Raw genomic sequence first — 20,000 nt, 5'->3', positions numbered from 1 at the left:
GGATTCTACATGTAAAGTCACAAGCTCTTATGCAAGTTTTAAACAGCAGAACCAGATCCAGAACCAGATCCAGAACGCTGTAGCTTTACAGTTTCCCTTCACTGGAACTAAGAGGCTCAAACTTGTTCCAGCATGACACTGCCCCTGTGCACAAAGCGAGCTCCATGAACACATGGTGTGTTAAGGATGGAGGAAGGTAGAAGAACTCGAGTGTCCTGCACAGAGCCCTGACCTCAACCCCACTGAACACCTTTGGGATGACCTGGAACCCCAACTGCACCCCAGGCCTCCTCGCCCAACATCAGTGCCTGACCTCACTAGACTCAGTGACTCAGTTCGGGTCAGTATTAGGGATAGATTGATGCAGTTTTTTCAGACTGAGTACTAGTACATATTTGGTGGTACTCGTCTACACCAGTACTGATCCTGAAATGAGAATCCTACTTTATCAGTATTTATTATTAATCAATCAGAGAACATTTTCTTTCACTCTCTTTAAGCTGGTTGCTGCCATGTGCTGTTAATAATGAACTCCTGATGAGTTTTGATAATTAAACAGTATATTTAATAGACAGCGTGAGGGAGAACTGAACCATGACTCGCTAGAAAGGTATCGACCTGGCAAAGGAAGTGTGTGTCTCAGTACTCTGTGGTCTCTCTCTCTCTCTCTTATATGATAATTATTCAGTCTGCTCTGATACTGCTCTGTGTGCTCGTGTCGTTCTCTCTATTAAACACCAATTATGGTGACTAAGATAAAAACCACAACATTCTGGAACGTTGATCTCAGTGTACAGTCAGAGTTCAATACTGTCAGTGTATTAGATGTTTGTGTAGTAATTAGACGTCACCTCACAGTCTCCAGTTTACAGTCTTTATTCTTCAGTTCTGCAGAGAGCAGCTTCACTCCTGAATCCTGAATCCTGTTCTTACTCAGATTCAGCTCCCTCAGGGTGGAGGATTCTGATCTGAGAGCTGTGAGCAGAGCTGAACATCCTTTCTCTGTCAGATTACACTCACTGAGTCTGAAAGCACAATTAATCACACTTAACTATGGAATTATGGGTAGAACATATCCCATTTGTATGTAATATGTCAGTGTTTGGTGTGTATTTAAAGTTTTAAGCAGAAGTGTTTTGGTTAGTTACTTCTGAAATCAGTTCTCTACATGCAGCCTGTTCTCCTCAAACTACTCATTACTACTGAAAAGATACTGAAAACAAACCATTCAACCTTTACATGTGTAATTAAAGTTTCTAAATTAATAAAGAAATAAACTCCTTACTGAAGTTTTTCAGGTCTGCAGTGTGGATCCTTCAGTAGATCCTTCAGTAAAGCAGAGAGTTGCTCTACTCCTGAGTCTCCTTCTATTTTCCCACTCAGATCCAGATCCGTCTGCAGTATCGGGTTTATACCCAGAACTTCACTCAGATGATCATAAGCTTTCTGTGCATCAGGACTTTTCAGCAACCTGTAGAGAGAGAAAGAACAGAGAAATGCTAACACTAATTATATTTACACCAATGCAGTGGTACTTTTATTTAGTAAATGTCCAGTCTACAATGGTGGAAATAGTCTAACACTACTCCTAAACATTAGTACACTTACTTCAGCACTTTTCTTGCTTAAAATATCTTACTTCGGTTTATAATTGGAATTAATATTGGAATAAAATGAAGTAATTAAAAAATATTAAAAGTCCATGTAAGCGTGTACGTGTGTAGTGCACTTGGGGCAGTGGAGGATTAGTAGAAAAGAATTGTACTGTATGTAATGTACACGTGACAAAGTGTTTGTTCTTCAGAGATATGTACTGATCAGCTATACAGTGGTGTAAACAGAGAAACTGAAGCAGTCTGACCAGTGTTACTAATCAACAGAAATTACTCAGAATTTAAGGCTGGATTTTACAAATTCTGGGAAAAAACTCACCTCAGTGTCTTCATTTTACATTTTGGATCATTTATTAAATTCCTGAGCTGCTTCATTCCTGAGTCTCCAGGGTCGTTCCCTCTGAGATCCAGCTCTATCAGGTGTGATGATTTCAGAGCTTCAGCCAGAGCAGCGTATCCTTCCTGTTTAATATTACAGTCTGAAAGTCTGGAGAAAGAGGAGCAATGTTTAGTTTAAAAACAGTAACATGGGCTCCTGTGTGGTGCAACAGGAAAAGCGCTCGCCCTAACATCACGAGACTGAGAGATTGAACCTCTGTAATGCACAAAGATTCTGGATACAGAAATATTTTATCATATGTTTGCATTATTAATGCTTACCTTTGTGTCTTGTGCTGCTCCTCCTGTAGACTCATTTCAGAGATTCTGAGTTTCTCACACTCCTCCAACAATATATCAAAAAGTCAAATGTTTTTATAGCATGAACTTAGCTTGATCCTGATGAGAAAAGAACAGAAGAATATGAAATTCTCTTTCTGGTATATAAAAGTGATTTTTATTTGGCTGTAAATTCCTTTAAACGTCTGTAAAGTATCATTTAAATACTGACATTTACTTTCTCTCTCCAACAGCATATGCTTTAGTGGAATATGAGCTTAAATTACATGGCAGTTTAAGTGAGTTAAACTTCTAAAAACAGAGAAAGAAAACCTAACCACCAAACAGCAACCTGGAATTTTTTTTTTATTTAATCAAAAGCTGGTGGGAATCAGTAACTGATAAGTAAAACTCGGCATGTTATATTCACTTTAAGAAAATGAGTAAAAATATACACTCTATAAAGAATACCACAAAACCTCTATGTTGTTTGAAGTAAATCACACAAACACTGATCTTCCTTATTGACAGTATTGACAGAAAATGTATGACATTTCAAAATTAAAGTATTGTACATCGCACTAATCAAATTAATAAACTTATTAATAATTCTATTTCATTCCTATGTTAAAAAAATACACTTGTACCAATACCATGAATGTTTAAATGAACACGTGAAACATTTTACTAAATTAGTGAAAATGGTTTATATGGAAGATTTCCTATATGTTGCATTATTGGCCTGATAATGTAACATATTTATGTATTAATGTAACAGGACTCTGATAAAGTATTTCAGCTCTGTGTTGAAGAAAACACTTACAATACAGGACTGAAGTAAGTCATCAGAGTCGTGTGTTTGTATTAACTGTATTGATGCCAGTGTGTTATGTCCAACCCTGATCCAACTGTAGGCTACTCTGAGGGGAAAAAGTTAAAGTTGTAGCTAATTGTGTCAGTTATCAATAATAATAATTTACACATGTTGCTCTATCACCTTCTGCGAATTTGAAACCACTTCACTCATCACACCTCCCCCTTGTTTAAAAAAAAAAAATCAGAATAAATTCACGTAAACCAGCCACTCTTCCTTGAAACCTTCCTTGAAACACCGCTGAAAATGGAAAACGAGCATCTGCGATCTCCTACACAACCACAGCAACTTAACTTTTATGCAAAATGATCATTTTAAATAAATAAGTAACAAAACCAACAACAATTCACAGTATTTATGCCCTTACGAAAAGAAACCCTACAGGAATCCTGCAGGATTACATTTTTTCTACAGGATGTTCCTATAGGGTTTAGCATGGAGCCTACAGTACAATAGAAACATGTCGGAATTTCCAGTACACTCGCTGCACAAGGGGGAAATCCTGCACACATCCTGCCAAAATAAAAGCTCCCAAGAGTGTAATTTATCCTGCAGGACAACTTATTTCCTGTAAATGAAAAATTAATTCTGCAGGTTATGTAGTCGACAAAATGAATTTAGAAAATGGTAGATCTGTTCTGAGAGGGAAAGTCTGTTCTGAAGTCTTTTAGTAAATATGGAGGTATACTCATTTTAGGATGAGAAGACGTTTTATTCTGAATGACTCAGTGTTTTAACTAATAGGTTGAATAAATAATTCAATGTGTCCTTCACAATGCACAAAAACACGCTCACTTTTTGCATGCAGGAATTCACCTGTTACTAGCCGTTGTGTGTAAACAGTGGTGCTTGAAAGTTTGGGAACCCTTATGAAGCATTTTCTATATTTCTGCATAAATATGACCTAAAACATCATCAGATTTTCACACAAGTCCTAAAGTAGATAAAGAAAGTCAATTAAACAAATGAGGCAAAAATATTAAACTTGTTCATTTATTTATTGAGGAAAATGATCCAATATTACATATCTGTGAGTGGCAAAAGTATGTGAACCTCTAGGATTAGCAGTTCATTTGAAGGTGAAATTAGAGTCAGGTGTTTTCAATCAATGGGATGATGATCAGGTGTGAGTGAGTGAGCGTCCTGTTTTATTTAAAGATCAGGGATCTATCAGAGTCTGATCTTCACAACACATGTTTGTGGAAGTGTTTCATGGCATGAACAAAGGAGATTTCTGAGGACCTCAGAAAAAGAGTCGTTATTGTTGATCATTATGGAAAAGGTCACAAAACCATCTATATTGAGTTTTGACTCCACCAATCCACAGTCAGACAGATTATGTACAAATGGAGGAAATTCAACATCACTGTTACTCTTTTTGGTTTAAATAATAATCATTATGTTTGGAGAAAGGAAAATACTGCATTCCAGCATATGCATTCTAACCTTATCCCATCTGTGAAACATGGTGGTGGTAGTATCATGGTTTGGGCCTGTTTTTCTGCATTTGAGCCAGGATGTCTTGTCATCATTGATGGAACAATGAATTCTGAATGATACCAGCCTAAAGGAAAATGTCAGGACATCTGTCCATGTGGGTCATGCAGCAAGACAACAAACCTAAGCACGCAAGTTGTTCTACCAAAGAATGGTTAAAGTTAATGTTTTGGAATGGCCAAGTCAAAGTCCTGACCTTAATCCAGTAGAGATGTTGTGGAAGAACCTGAAGCGAGCAGTTCATGTGAGGAAACTCACCAACAGCCCAGAGTTGAAGCTGTTCTGTACTGAGGAACGGGATAAAACTCCCCCAAGCCGATGTGCAGGACTGATCGACAGTTACCCCAAACGCTTATCTGCAGTTATTACTGCACAAGGGGGTCACACCACATACTGAAAACAAAGGTTCTCATACTTTGCCACTCACAGATATGTAATATTGGATCCTTTTCCTCATTAAATAAATGACCACACATAATATTCACAGCCTTTGCCATGACACTCAAAACTGAGCTCAGGTGCATCCTGTAATCCGCACAGACTGAGGTCTACCGGTCAGGAAGTCCAGGATCAAGTTGCAGATGGAGGTGTTCAGGCCCAGTAGGTTCAGGTTTCCAATCAGGTGCTGAGGAATAATTGTGTTGAAGGCTGAACTGAAGTCTATGAACAGCATTTGAACGTAGGTGTTCTTTTTGTCCAGGTGAGTGAGGGCCAGCTGTAGGGTGGTGGCGATGGCATCAACCATGGAGCGGATGGGGCAAGCTCCCTTAACTCCGTCTGAGAATACCCTTGCACACCATACTGGATGCCATAAGCCACTGCCACTAACTGACTCCGGCCCCTCGCACCCCCTGGCATTCCCTCCCGTTCACACCTAACCCCCTCACCACATACTGTCAATAAGTAGAAGCGGGCTGGCGGCGAACTAGTTGCTTCAGCTCCCGGCGGAGAGCGCTATCGGCTACATACTCGACAAATTGATCATGCAACACAATTTCCGCATTAGGGATAGCATTAGGTGATTGCTGTTTAACCCTCTCCAGGAGAATCATCAAGGCCAGGGAAAACTCTAACAGAGATTCCCCATCCTGCTGCCTCCTGGAGAAAAAGTCTTCATGGAGTGCTACATATGATTGAGAGCAACCATACAACTCACGTAAAATTGCAATAATCTTATCAGGATCTCCCCGTTCCTCACTGGGATGGTGCCTAATCTCCTCCCGTGCATACACATACATATCATTCAGCCACCGGCTAAACGTTGCGATCACTGAACGCGATCTCCGGCGTGAACTCGCCACAATGCACGCTCACCAAATCACTTTGCCACACATGTAAATGAAATGAGTTTACATTAACACAGTTTGCTTTCATACATCCAACATGATTCAACGTCAGTTCATTAGATTGGAATAAAATCAAAGTCCATGGACTCACCCACGCTTAAAATATTTTCACAGCTATTTACATTATAAAGCACAGCCATAGGTTTTCTATTGAACATCAAACTGATTGAAAATACCTGTAAAAATAAACATAAATGTAAACAGAGCACTGTTCAGATATATTCAGTATGGATTTGTTTAAAATGTCTTTGTTTGTTGTCCGCTAGCGTGTCAGAATGATAATAGTGTATAATAGAATCATAACAGAATTGTAACATCATGCTTTCTATACAGTAAAAACAGAAAAAGGAGTGATGAACACACTGAGATGTATATTTTCCTCTAAACAGTGATCTGTAGAGTTAGTTATAGATTTAACAAGTGAATGTCTGTATGTTAATGTTACGTGTATATACAGTATAACTCATTTAAAAGTAATAACAGTTCCTTTGTTCACTTCTGATGCTGTGAGCGTGAGCTGCCATTTAAATTTTTGTCAGTCCATAAACTGGGATGGAACTCATAGCTGAGAAGATTACTCCAAGTCATATTCAAAACATGTCTTGGCACCTCAGTGTGAAATGTCTATCCCGAATGTCTCCGTTCTCCCTACGGAAGTGCACTAGTTGTACTATTTAACGGTTACACACTATGTAGTGCACCCTGTAGACAAGATTACCATTTGGATTTGAACATTAAGTAAATTGTTTCAGGAAGTCATGATCTGGGGCTTTTTTTGGCCTCCTGCTTTAAGTTTGAGAGGCATTATGTTTTTGTGTTGTCCGTGATTCCCACCAAAATTCTCGTTAGCATGATATCTGAAGAATGAGTGGTTGAATGTTTGTAGAATTTATATGAAATGATCATTGTGACCTGCAGATAAACTGATTAGATTTTAGAATCGATCCAAACAGAGAAAAGGTCACAGCAAGGTCAAATGTCCCCATGCTTGGTTAGAAACAATGCTTATATGATAAAGAACCTTCAGCTTGGGTTGTGAATACATATTCTTCACTAAGTTCAAGTGGCATTTGTCTAATTAAAATACAAAACCAAATTAGTGAAGCATACAAGCTATCTCCTCTGTCACTGTCTCCATGTCATTATTTTAACTGTTAACAAAATGTGAAATAGTACCAATGCATCAAAGACTTAATTAAGAAATTCTTTAGGTCATTATTGGTGCCGCCACTCTGGTAGACCTGATAGCTGATGAGAAAAATAGTTTAGAGGATATTATACATAGCGTACATGAATTTCATTCTGATCCTTCAGTGTTTGCATTTCTTGGCAATTAAAGTTTTTTTTTTTTTTTTTTTTTTTAAACATCACACTAATGTGTTGTTTCAGAGCTCTACTGTTTACATGTCTAATGTTCATGCTATGGTTTAGGGTTAGTTTATGGTTTTCTCCTGCACAGCTTGAAAAAAATGTTAATGTCCTGATTGAGTGTGAGTGTGTGAGTGTGTGAGTGTGTGTGTGTGTGTGTGTGTGTGTGTGTGTGAGAGAGAGAGAGAGATTCAGAGCCCTAAATTCTTGTGGAAAGTAGCTCCTCCTGAAACACTCTGTTGGTCCTCACGCTGTAGTTAACATTTAAAGATGTTAAGAATCAATTTATTAATCCTGTTTCTACCCAGGTTTAATTCCAGGTTTAACTCTTAAGGTTAAACACACACACACACACACAGAGAGCTTTTTACCACAGCTGTGAAAAGAACTAAGAGTTTATAGTATTTTAATTCATTTTGAATGTATTGTGACAGTGAAGTGTGGAGTTTTCCCCTCAGCTGTAAGTATAAATGAAGTAAATAAAAGGTATAATCTGTTAGAATGACTAATACACAGAGTTAAATCACTACATAATGTGTGTAATAAGGTACTTGATGTCAGTATGAGTATATTGAGTACAGTAAAGTTAGCCTGGAGCTGCTAGATGAATAAATGTTAATGCTACTGTATTTAAGCTAGTTAAGATAACTGACTAAACCCTTATGTTCATGTATTTTCCCCCTAATCTGGATATTTACTACTTTATTCAGGTACAACATTACAATCTGTTTCAGTTCAATACAAATTTATTTCAGTACAAAATTCTATTTTAATATGAGAAAAGCAAGTAATGCTTCTGAAACTTACCAAATAGCCGCTATTAAAAACAGATCAGTCATTAAATCAGCATATTGCTGGGGTTACATTACATTCTCACGATCCAGCCGTCACTATTTATTTTATTAAACACATATTGTTCACTCCTTCATCTGATTACATAAATAAACCTCCATATCGAGTACATATACATATTAATAACACATGTACACATACTTATTAGAGCTGTAAATAGGATACAGAGTGCATGGTATTGAAGCCCCTGGTCCAGCAGTACAGACTCACAGGAAGTACGAGTCCTCCATAGACTTCAGGGTTCAACATTAATGACTGTCCGAATGCCCAGGGCAAGGAAAACACTACATCAGGACAGCAAAATGAAAATCTCTTCCCAATCTCCCAATTGGACAAATACATGTTTCGGCAGGGACCAGAACTATTAATTGAACAATATAATTGATGCCGATTCGATTCACTAGAATGTTTAACTTCTGGCAATGCAAAAAATAAAATAATACAGTTGGATGTCCAGTCCAGACACCTGTAGAGAGAGGTGTGCAGCAAAATGTTGGTGAAATGGGAGAATGGGGCTTAAGGAGTTTGAAGCCTTATTCCCTCATGGAAACGTTTCCCTGGGTTGATTTATACTCTTCTGTACCGGAGGATTTTTGCACAGTTTGTAGGGCTTACTATAACAAGGTAAATAACATAACAAAACTGTGTCTTTTTTCAGCACTACAACTTTTATGAAACAGTTGCTTGAGCACCATGGTAAATCTCTCCATCATCTCCCATGTATGACGGTGAAAAAAGCAACTAGCTAACTGCTAACTGGTAGCCAATACTGTACCGACGTGGCTTACAGAAGGTAAGCTAAAATGATGAAACTATGCTAATGCTAACATTAATATTATCGAGAAGAACCAAGTCACATTGGAAAAGTAACTTATCCCCTGAAATGCTTACTGAGTATTACAGGACAGAGGTCAAGAAAACCTCTTGAAATCAATAACTTGCTATTCGAGTTTAATGTATCATGACTGTAATGTACACTCGTCTCTCCTTACTGTATGTTTACTGTAAAAGATGCACAGGTTTGCAATTGAACGTATGATGTTTTAAATACTTGAATAATTCTGACATACAGCACAGTAAACCAAGACATTTTAAACAAGGAAGTATTGGCTATTTTACATCAGGAATTTTACATCAGCTACATGTTCATAGTCACAGCGCAGCGAACGAGCAACTACAGTTCCCAGAATGCAACGTAAACTACAAACATGGCTGACGAGGATTACACTTCCCATACACATGCACGCGCACCTTCTCCTGAGTTCTGATCACGACACCTGCACCGAATCACACACGTGCACACACACACACCTAAACACACACACAGTATTTAAGTGACGGTTAAATCTTTACTAGCTTGTGAAGTAAACGCTCATTAGCCTCGTCTCTGTCGAGAACCAAGCTTTAGTTTTCGTATTCGCAAAACCATTTTTGATATTTTGCAGTTTGTTGACTACGATTATCCGCCCAAGCCTAGTACCGTCTGTTCACCTGACCACTGCCTGCCTTGTGACTACGCTTTCTCATCAGCTCATCAGTCCCTGTAACATCCAAACATTACTTAACATTAGTCGTGTGATTTCGGCTCTGTATTCTAACTACTGACAAGCTGCATAATAGATATTTGTTGACAGTAGCTGGTTTGTTAGCCTGCTACCCAACACAAATTTACCAGTTTCACCCCACTGGTAATGATGGGTAGAACAACTAGTTAATTCAAACGCACATCAGGAAAGTTATCTGAATTAGTCATTTAATGTGGGTCGTGTTAACAGGCTGAGGTAAATTCATTGCTGGCTAAGGCATGATGGAGATCACAAAAAAGTTTCAGACGCCGTGACAACTGTTGTCTTGTTTAAACCTTCAACAAGTTAACAGTTTATTTGGGTATTGTTAAACAAGTCCTGTTTAACCAAGCTTTGATACTTAAAAAGAGCTGACGCGCTGTCTTTCGCTATTTTTTTTTTCTGAGCTCATGTACACACTACACACACTTATACATACTTTTCTTTAGTGTATAAGGATTATTCAAGCTGCTCGGTGTCCTGTGAGCAGAGCTTATCATATTATCTCCAATATGGCAAAATGCTCTGATGCACTGTTCAATACACTTGTACTACATGTTTAACTCCTGGAGGAATTCTTTATCTGTACAGCTATGATTCCCACTTTCTTTTTGTTCAGGTTTGATCTTATTTATATTATATATTTATATATTAGTTTGTTTTGAGGTTTAGAGGTGTGAGAGCTTGTGTAGCCTTGGTTTTGTTGCTTCTGTGGACTACTGCTGTTACTTTCCCCTGTGAATACTTTTGTTTTGTTTCCCACTTCTGCCCTGGTTTGGCTGGCTGTAGACACTGTCCACACTGCTTCCTCCCTGTTCTGTGTGTTCCATATTTCCTTCTGTTTGGTCATGCTGCAGTGTAGACGACGGTTCTAAAGATGACTGTTGACCAGAACTTCCAGACCATAAACTTGTGACAGCAGAACCAAAACTCCACCATGTACTCTGATCATATCTGTAAGATCAAAACAGAAAATAGAAATGTTTCAACACTGTAACCTTTATATATATACTGTACATTCTCTTACTCAGGAGCTATATCTGTTTTCCCTTGTAATTATTACTTTATTAAAATATTTAAAATAAATCACATCATTACATCATTATTAAAGTAAATAGAGTGTATTTATGGTGGTAACTCACCATCTATTTTATTAGGAACAACTGTATGTATACCCGCACACTGATATATGCACATTTATTGATGTGTGTGTTCTCTTTCACAGGGAGCCTGGAGCCTTGTATAAATATATGATCATATATATGGCAGTGCGAGCATAGCGACGTGTTTGAAATGTGTGTTATAAACCATTTTTGTAAAGAATTACCTGCATTTGTGGAGAATGTTCAGTGGAGAATGTTCAGTGAATTAAATTTGAGCATTTTAGAATGTCTAGTGGAGCTGTTCTGGACAACTGGATGTGTTTCTCTTTTGTTCAAGACTTACCACTTGCTCATTCAAGTGTTTTCATCATCTGTGAACTGGATTTCCCAGCATTTAGACCTCATTATATGCAGTGACATCAACAGGAGTCATTGTTGGACTGATGGATAGGTGATCACAGGTGTGAATTAGAGTGAATCTGCCAGAGCAGGCCCGGCACCAGCGGTGTACCGAAGAAGGGGCGTTTGCAATACCAAAAGGGGGCGATGACGTAATGCAAAGTATTCTCAACTAGAAAACATATGCAGCCCAGAATCCGTGTTCTGTTGAACTGCCCTATATCCTACCAGTGCACAAATTTATAGGCTAGTCTGTGGGTCTATGCTACTGGAAGTACAGTGGCAATAATATACAACCCGTATCCCATAGACCGCGGAACGCATTTGAAATTGGCCGGGCCAATCAGGCAATACTCGCAGTATCCCCCCCCCCCCCCCCCCCCCCCACACACACAGAAATCTCCAGCATCCCCGTGCTCCCACAACTGATTTGCGTTACATGACAAGTCAATACATTTTTAGATAGCAGAATTTCTCTCTCATAGGCTGTGGTCACTAGGCATGATAATTGTGGCTGCCATAGACTTTATAATAAAAAAATTGACTACTGAAGGATTTTATTTAACTTTTTTCTCACGTTCAAACACTATTTGTACATTTTCACTTAGGGGTGTACTCACTTTTGTTGCCAGTGGTTTAGACATTAATGGCTGTGTGTTGAGTTATTTTGAGGGGACAGCGAATTTACACTGTTACACAAGCTGTACACTCACTACTTTACATTGTAGCAGTGTCGTTTCTTCAGTGTTGTCACATGAAAAGATATCATCGAATATTTACACAAATGTGAGGGGTGCACTCAGTTTTGTGAGATACTGTGTATAGATAGATTTTATACAGAATAGATAATCATTATACCTGGTCTCCTCCAATGGGGGGGGGGGGGGGGGGGGCATGCCACATGATAGGGGAGGCGGGGGGGGGGGGGGGGGGGGGGGGGCTTTACTTAAAAAAGGTTGAGAACCTCTGCCCTAGGCAATTGCCTACTCTGTCTATAGGTAGTGCCGGCCCTGAGCATGAATAAATAGAATAAATTATATATTTGAATAAATAGTTGACTATTAATATAAATAACCGTTTACACGAGCATCACTTAGCAACATGTTCTGTGTTTATTAAGCTTCCTGAATACAAAACATCCACATGAGGAGGAGGAGTGCAGTGCAATCCAAAACAATGATACACCTCCACTACCCACACACCTTTCCTCCCCACACACCTGCACTACCCACACACCTCCACTACCCACACACCTTTCCTCCCCACACACCTGCACTACCCACACACCTTTCCTCCCCACACACCTGCACTACCCACACACCTTTCCTCCCCATACACCTTCACTACGCACACACCTTTCCTCCCCACACACCTGCACTACCCAACAACCCTGTACTTCCCAGCACTGCAAGACTCTCTTGCGCTCTGGATAGTTTCAATCACCCTGTGGGGCAAACCCAAACACTGAGCCCAGAGTGATAGTCTGTCTGGGTGGCGTGAAAAATCTCACGCTCATAAACACAACAGTGAATATGGTGTAAAAGTAGAATAAACAGGAATAAACAAATTGATCATTTCTGAATGAGAGTGAGTTAGTTAAGAGCATGATGGACTGGTGTATCCTGTTAGTCCAGCTAAAATGAAAAGAAAACTGCAGTGGTATTTCTGTGTCGAACAGTAACAGATCAGATCAAAGTGCACTTCTATTAAATCAGAGCTAGTTATTAGCATGCAGTGATGAGTTGTTGTTTTGGTTTAGTTCGGATTCTGAATTATGAAAGTTTATCCTCTGTGCTTCTGACAGTAAGATTGTTATTGTTACATGCGGTTGATTTGTCTAATTACATTACTCTCACATGACATTCTTCTACAGAAAATACACATTCAGTACTGTGTGTGTTTACTTACATCAGCTTTCCTCCTGAACTCTTCAGTATCTCAGAGAGCTGCTTTGTGTCTGAATCTTTTAGTTGATTCTCTCTCAGATCCAGCTCTTTCAGATGTGAGGAGTTGGACCTCAGAGCTGCAGTCAGAGAAGCACAGCCTCTATCTTTTATACGGCACTTCTTTAACCTGCAGAGAGGGAGGTAATGGTGTAGATTAATGAACTCATAGTGAATGTAAACACAAACACAGCTGTTAAAGTAATATAGAGATGAAGATCTTGTCGGTTTTGTTAGTTAGCATCAGGAAACATAACTAAAGATTGTGATCTCAATTCAGTGTTTCATCACTGAGTTACTCACATCAGTGTCTCCAGTTTACACTCGTGTTTCTTCAGTAGATCACAGAGCTTCTCCACTCCTGAGTCTCCTAGTTCACTCCCACTCAGATTCAGCTCTCTGATGTGTGATGGATTTGTACAGAGAGCTGAAGCCAAATCAGTGCAGGATTTCTCATTTACACTCCTCCATAATCTGCAGAAAAGGAAACAGTGTTTATTCCAACATTAGAGAAAGAAAGGATATAGAAATGACTGAAGTAAGAACACTAACACATTTCTAAATCTCTGGTTTCTGTTCTTCTATCTTATATTCTTTCTTCTGGTTTTTACCAGACTCATAGGGCTGGGTGATAACTAAAATAATAATTATAACCATTAGGGGTTTAACAATATACAACATTTACACTGTTCAATAGACTACAGAGGGAGGAAAGAAACGATAATTAGTGCCTTATTAAAAAATGAAATATACATGTATAATGTAATACTTTCTGAACTGTATATACCTAATACACTGTAGTTTTATAATAATATTTATAATCATTTAAATATATTAACACATATTCAGAAAGACTTTCTAAATGAATTATAAATGACTTAAGAATGTTAAACTCCTAAAAGATTATTAGTGTTATAATAAATGTGGATTATTTAAAATGTACAGGTTAATTACTCACTTTAGTTTCTGCAGGTTACATTTAGGATTCTTCAGGAAGTCACACAGATTTCTCACTCCAGACTCTCCTGCTTTATTCCTGTTCAGATCCAACTCTCTCAGGTGTGAAGGATTTAAAACCAGAGCAGAAGTCAGATGTGACCAGTCATCTTCTGTTATACTGCCTTCTTTATACAACCTGGAGAGAGAGAGAGAGAGAGAGAGAGAGAGAGAGAGAGAGAGAGAGAGAGAGAGAGAGAGAGAGAGAGAAGGAGAGAGAGAGAGAGAGAGAAGGAGGTCAGGTTAGTCTCTCACCATACAGTGTTCCACTTCCTGTCCAGGGGTGGATAAATCAGTGGTCTGGACAACTGGGACAAAGAGACTTCGTATCAGGGCTGTTAGTTTTTTAATCAGTTGTTTGATGGACCAATAAATTGAACCCCCAGTAAAAGAAGAAACCCCTACTCCTTAATGACTTTCGAGAAACAAAATATTATATTTAAACTCCATGCGTGTCCCAAACCACATTCTTCAAACTAAACAGGATGTCATTTCTGTGCTAGTGTTTGACCACCAATTTTGAGGGCAGATATTTGGCCGTACACTTTCATACGCGATGACATTGGACCTACTGTATGTGAGGTGGTGTATAACGTTTCTGTTCAAAATCTCCTGCCAGTTGTAACTCACCAGTTCTGAATGTGAATTACTGTAAGGTATTATTACAGGACTGTGCAGGATTACGACTCACAGCAGCTCAGGAACATTATGTTGTAAGTTATTTTTTCTCCCCTGAATCAATAATGCTTTTGTTTTCATTCTGATAACTTGGGGAAGATTGATGAAAGCAAAATTCTGTTAAAAAGGGCTCAGGATAAATGAAATAGTCTATTAAATTCATCTGATTCATACTAAGTGGGTACAGCTGACTTTTTATTATTTTGTTATGAACAAATAATATCAAATATATGTAAAATGTGTAAAATGTATCAAATAATTCAGTCAGTTGTATGTAATTAGGAGTTGGGTGAATTGTAGCTGTAGTTTTTAAACTAAGTTTTCACCGTATGTTAAGTATTAGTGCTGATTACATGTTAGACAGATGTTTATAGCTTTTTACATCTGTGTACTAGTGCTGAGTCTAATGCATATGTCATGTGACATAATTAGTGAATATCTTCAAAACTTGAAGAAATGGTATATTTAAAATAGCGTTTCCTCGAAGAAGCAGAGACTCGGCAGGTTGTATGGTGAGTGCATTTCACTGTGTCGGTGGCTTTCAGATCAGCACAGGCACAGTTAGCACAGTCAGCACAATCAGAACAGTTACATTCAGAACAGTTACATTCAGAACAGTTACATTCAGCACAGTTACATTCAGCACAGTTACAATCAGCACAGTTACCGTTGTTTCTGACTATAAAAACATCACTTGAGTGAAAATACAGATCTATATGTTTATATTTGTTCCTTACGTGAGTTTCTGCAGTCTGTAATGTGGATCCTGCAGCAGAGCCGAGAGATGCTTCACTTTGACGTCTTTTGGTTTTTTGTTGCTCAGATCCAGCTCCGTGTGCAGTAAGGGGTTTTTACCTACAATTTTATTAAGACACGTGTAGGCTTCCTCTGCATCAGCACTTTTCAACAACCTGTAGAGGTTTGAAGGCAAAGGTTATTTTAACAGTACTTATAATTTAAGTATGTATAATATGATGATGTGTGCTTATAGAATAATCACCTCAGTGTCAGTTTGTTAGCTTTGTAATCAGTGAGTAGTTTCACTCCTGATGCTCCAGGGTCGTTCCCTCTGAGATCCAGCTCTTTCAGGCATGATGAGGAGTTCAGTCTCAGAGCTTCAGCCAGAGCGCTGTATCCTTCCTCTGTTATACTGCAGTCTGAAAGTCTACACAAAATACAAACAGTTGTCTTATTTTTTATGAAGGAAAGCTCTGTAAGACTTCTCAAAAATAAATGCGAGTAAAAAAAAGTGGGAACTTTTATTGTAGAACTGAACTAATTTTACTGGTTTTGTCCTCTCTGCAAACACGTGTCAATTAGTAATAACTGAAATTTTCTCAACTAGGAAACAGACATGATAAAGTCATAAACCAGTGAAGTATTTTCCAAATGATATATTTCTCCATTCTGTCTGACACGTCCCCTCAAATCCAACCTGCTTTAATAAAACTTAATATACACTGCTTATAAAAAATGCTTATATTGTTGTTGTTGTTGTGAAGACTTTACAGTGTCTAAAAACTTAAAGTTACTGACACTGGAGACTCCTTCCATAAATGTTTCAGACTGCGCAGGAATGATTATATGAAAACAGATGCAGGACTGTCCTCCATCATCTACATTCTTATCTCTTTTTCCCGCCTGTGTTTAGAGGCATTTTTTATATCATTTTACAGAATATCGTGATTATCGGATTAGCATGTGGATAATAAGATCATTTCTAAACTGTCCATGACACTGTTTGAAATCCAGAGACACCACAATGCTTTGACATAACATATACTGAATATCACGGCTCTATCACAGCGTCTGGATAACGGATGAAGTGTGTATTAGACGTTACCTCACAGTCTCCAGTTTACAGTCTTTATTCTTCAGTACTGCAGAGAGCAGCTTCACTCCTGAATCCTGAATCCTGTTCTTACTCAGATTCAGCTCCCTCAGGGTGGAGGATTCTGATCTGAGAGCTGTGAGCAGAGCTGAACATCCTTTCTCTGTCAGATTACACTCACTGAGCCTGAAAGCACAATTAATCACACTTAACTGTGGGTTTTTCTTTAGCAGTTCTGTAGCAGAGGGAGGTCTTTTCTCCTCAAACTACTCATCACTACTGAAAAAGACATGGACACTAGATGAATGATTGATAACCTAAAGACAAACCATTCAGCACAGATTTATATATCATTCAATTCCTTACTGAAGTTTTTCAGGTCTGCAGTGTGGATCCTTCAGTAAAGCAGAGAGTTGCTCTACTCCTGAGTCTCCTTCTATTTTCCCACTCAGATCCAGATCCGTCTGCAGTATCGGGTTTATACCCAGAACTTCACTCAGATGATCATAAGCTTTCTGTGCATCAGGACTTTTCAGCAACCTGTAGAGAGAGAAAGAACAGAGAAATGCTAACACTAATTATATTTACACCAATGCAGTGGTACTTTTCAGTAATTGTTTGGTCCATGGTGGAAAACTAAACAGTAAAACTTTACTAATTACTCAGAATTAAGGCTGCATTTTACATGTACTGGGGGAAAGCGCTCACCTCAGTGTCAGTTTACATTCTGTATCATTCATCAAACTCCTAATCTCCTTCATTCCTGATGCTCCAGGGTCGTTCCCTCTGAGGTCCAGGTTCATCAGGTGTGATGAGCGGTTTGACTTCAGAGCTTTAGTCAGAGCAGTGTATCCTTTCTCTGTTATATTACAGTCTGAAAGTCTGGAGAAGGAGAATAAAGTTCATCATTCTCGGGTGGGTTTTGGGAAATGTTCATAATGCTTTGTTAACTTGTTCATGAGAATGCTCTTTCATTTAATTTCCAGAAACCCTTCATAACTAATGAAGTACATAATAAAAACTCACCGATCCATTTTCCTGAACAGATGTTATTCAGGCAGTTAATTAATGATCCAGGCACATTAATTAGTCCACTGGCCAAATTACGACTTTACCAATTAATCCACATTTCATATACACTGCATATAAAAAAAATGCTTATACTGTTGTTGTTGTTGTGAAGACTTTACAGTGTCTAAAAACTTAAAGTTACTGACACTGGAGACTCCTTCCATAAATGTTTCAGACTGCGCAGGAATGATTATATGAAAACAGATGCAGGACTGTCCTCCATCATCTATATTCTTATCTCTTTTTTCCCGCCTGTGTTTAGAGGCATTTTTTATATTATTTTACAGATTATCTTGATTATCTGATTAGCATGTGGATAATAAGATCATTTCTAAACTGTCCATGACACTGTTTGAAATCCAGAGACACCACAATGCTTTGACATAAAATATACTGAATATCACGGCTCTATCACAGCATCTGGATAACGGATGAAGTGTGTATTAGACGTTACCTCACAGTCTCCAGTTTACAGTCTTTATTCTTCAGTTCTGCAGAGAGCAGCTTCACTCCTGAATCCTGAATCCTGTTCTTACTCAGATTCAGCTCCCTCAGGGTGGAGGATTCTGATCTGAGAGCTGTGAGCAGAGCTGAACATCCTTTCTCTGTCAGATTACACTCACTGAGCCTGAAAGCACAATTAATCACACTTAACTGTGTCTTTAACTTGACTTTACCAATTAATCCACATTTCGATCACTCAAATAAAAAGATATATTTTTATTTCTGTCCTAATGCTGTGTGATTGAATATAAACCCGTTGTCCATCTCAGTGACGGTCAGCAGTGGTGTGCCCAGGGTTCAGGCTTTCATTATTGTGTTCACTCTCTGATGCATGATAAATAAACACACAATATCTAGAATACCTTCATATTTTCCTCAAGTACAATATAGTGTTGTTGGTTTTGTTATAAAAGGTTTTTAATGTTGTTATCCTCTAAGAAATCTTGTTTGGAAGATTGCAAATTCGGCCTAAATATCTGATAATGAAGGCTTTTAAGAAACATTCTACAAACAGGCTCACGTGTATTGTCCTGTGTTATTCTGTTCATTACTGAATACGATTCAGTGTTATTGGGAAACACACCCCTGAATGAGTTCCTGACTAATCTATTCCTACATGCTACAGATATACTTATAGTGAAGTAATAAACGTCAGTGATCTAGTAATGTATACTATTAAATGACGTACACAAGCTTCTGGAGTTTGCAGGATGAACTCTTTAGTAGAGTAGAGATCTTCTCCACTCCTGGATTTCCCAGTGTGTTCTCACTCAGGTCCAGCTCTGTCAGGTGTGAAGGGTTTGCAGTAAGAGCTGATATCAGATCAGTACAGCCTCTCTCTGTAATACCGCTCTTACTCAGCCTGCACACAGAGAACACCGCTGAGATAAACATCTCTAAACAACCCACAGGATCAACCGTCCAAAATAATACCAATGTAGAAGAAATAATCGAGTTCTAATGGAGTGGTGAGAACGTGTAGAGTGGACTGTTCACCCACACTCTCAGAACCACAGTAGATTCTGCAGCAGTACTGATTGGGCTAAACAGTGTATACACTACACTAATATCTTTAAAGATTTAATGTGAACACAAACAAAAGTACCAGGTGAGGAAGTCAGACCACATACCTGAGTTTCTCAGTTCTACACTGCCGATCCTTCAGTAGAACAGAGAGCTGCTTCACCTCTGAGTCTCCGGATATTTTCCCACTCAGATCCAGTTCTCTCTGCAGTAAGGGGTTTGTACCCAGAACTTCAGTCAAAAAATCACAGGCTTTCTCTGCTTCAGGACTCAAGATTCTAGAGAGAAAAACACACATTTCATTACGATACTGATATCAGCGCTTTGAGTATGGACTTTTCCCCCATACAATCCTGCTGTTAAATTATGTGAACCAGAACAGACATAATGGCAGCTGGTTTATTTGTTCTCTGTTGAGATTTAAGATCTGTCTTATGTATGTAAATTTCACACACTTTCATAGCAAAAAATTTCAGGTGGTCTGGAAAAAATGTCAGCAGCTGAATTTTATTCATTTATATCAAAGTACAAAATATTTCCATTATTGTAAAAAATTACATTGTACAAATAAAAAACTCACCTCACAATCAGTTTAGAGTTTGAATTCCCTAGAACATAACTAAAAATATTCCATCTTGACACACTGTAGTTCCCTCTGAGGTCCAGCTCTTTCAGATGTG

General features: G+C 38.5%; 2 protein-coding genes across 20 annotated transcripts in view; one reads left to right on the top strand and one right to left on the bottom strand.

Moving 5' to 3' along the window:
* LOC108264148 (uncharacterized) overlaps window positions 1–20,000 on the top strand; it is a 332,110-nt gene that overhangs the window by 163,015 nt on the left and 149,095 nt on the right. The gene's annotated exons all lie outside the window — the stretch shown is intronic.
* LOC124627784 (uncharacterized) overlaps window positions 1–20,000 on the bottom strand; it is a 199,979-nt gene that overhangs the window by 98,975 nt on the left and 81,004 nt on the right. For all 6 annotated transcript variants that reach the window (XM_053678246.1, XM_053678241.1, XM_053678243.1 and 3 more), the window contains exons 79-89: window positions 19,901–20,000; window positions 19,428–19,598; window positions 18,986–19,159; window positions 18,248–18,421; window positions 17,431–17,604; window positions 17,089–17,262; window positions 16,735–16,908; window positions 15,892–16,056; window positions 15,629–15,802; window positions 14,176–14,352; window positions 13,521–13,691 (exon numbers count right to left, since the gene is read on the bottom strand). The exon at window positions 19,901–20,000 is cut by the window's right edge and continues 71 nt beyond it. In XM_053678246.1, the coding sequence (XP_053534221.1) occupies window positions 13,521–13,691; window positions 14,176–14,352; window positions 15,629–15,802; window positions 15,892–16,056; window positions 16,735–16,908; window positions 17,089–17,262; window positions 17,431–17,604; window positions 18,248–18,421; window positions 18,986–19,159; window positions 19,428–19,598; window positions 19,901–20,000 (1,828 nt within the window). The remainder of the gene's footprint in view (window positions 1–13,520; window positions 13,692–14,175; window positions 14,353–15,628; window positions 15,803–15,891; window positions 16,057–16,734; window positions 16,909–17,088; window positions 17,263–17,430; window positions 17,605–18,247; window positions 18,422–18,985; window positions 19,160–19,427; window positions 19,599–19,900) is intronic.

The sequence above is a fragment of the Ictalurus punctatus genome, chromosome 4, assembly GCF_001660625.3.
Source record: "Ictalurus punctatus breed USDA103 chromosome 4, Coco_2.0, whole genome shotgun sequence".
Taxonomy (NCBI): Eukaryota; Metazoa; Chordata; class Actinopteri; order Siluriformes; family Ictaluridae; genus Ictalurus; species Ictalurus punctatus.
This window is presented reverse-complemented; position numbering and strand designations above follow the sequence as displayed.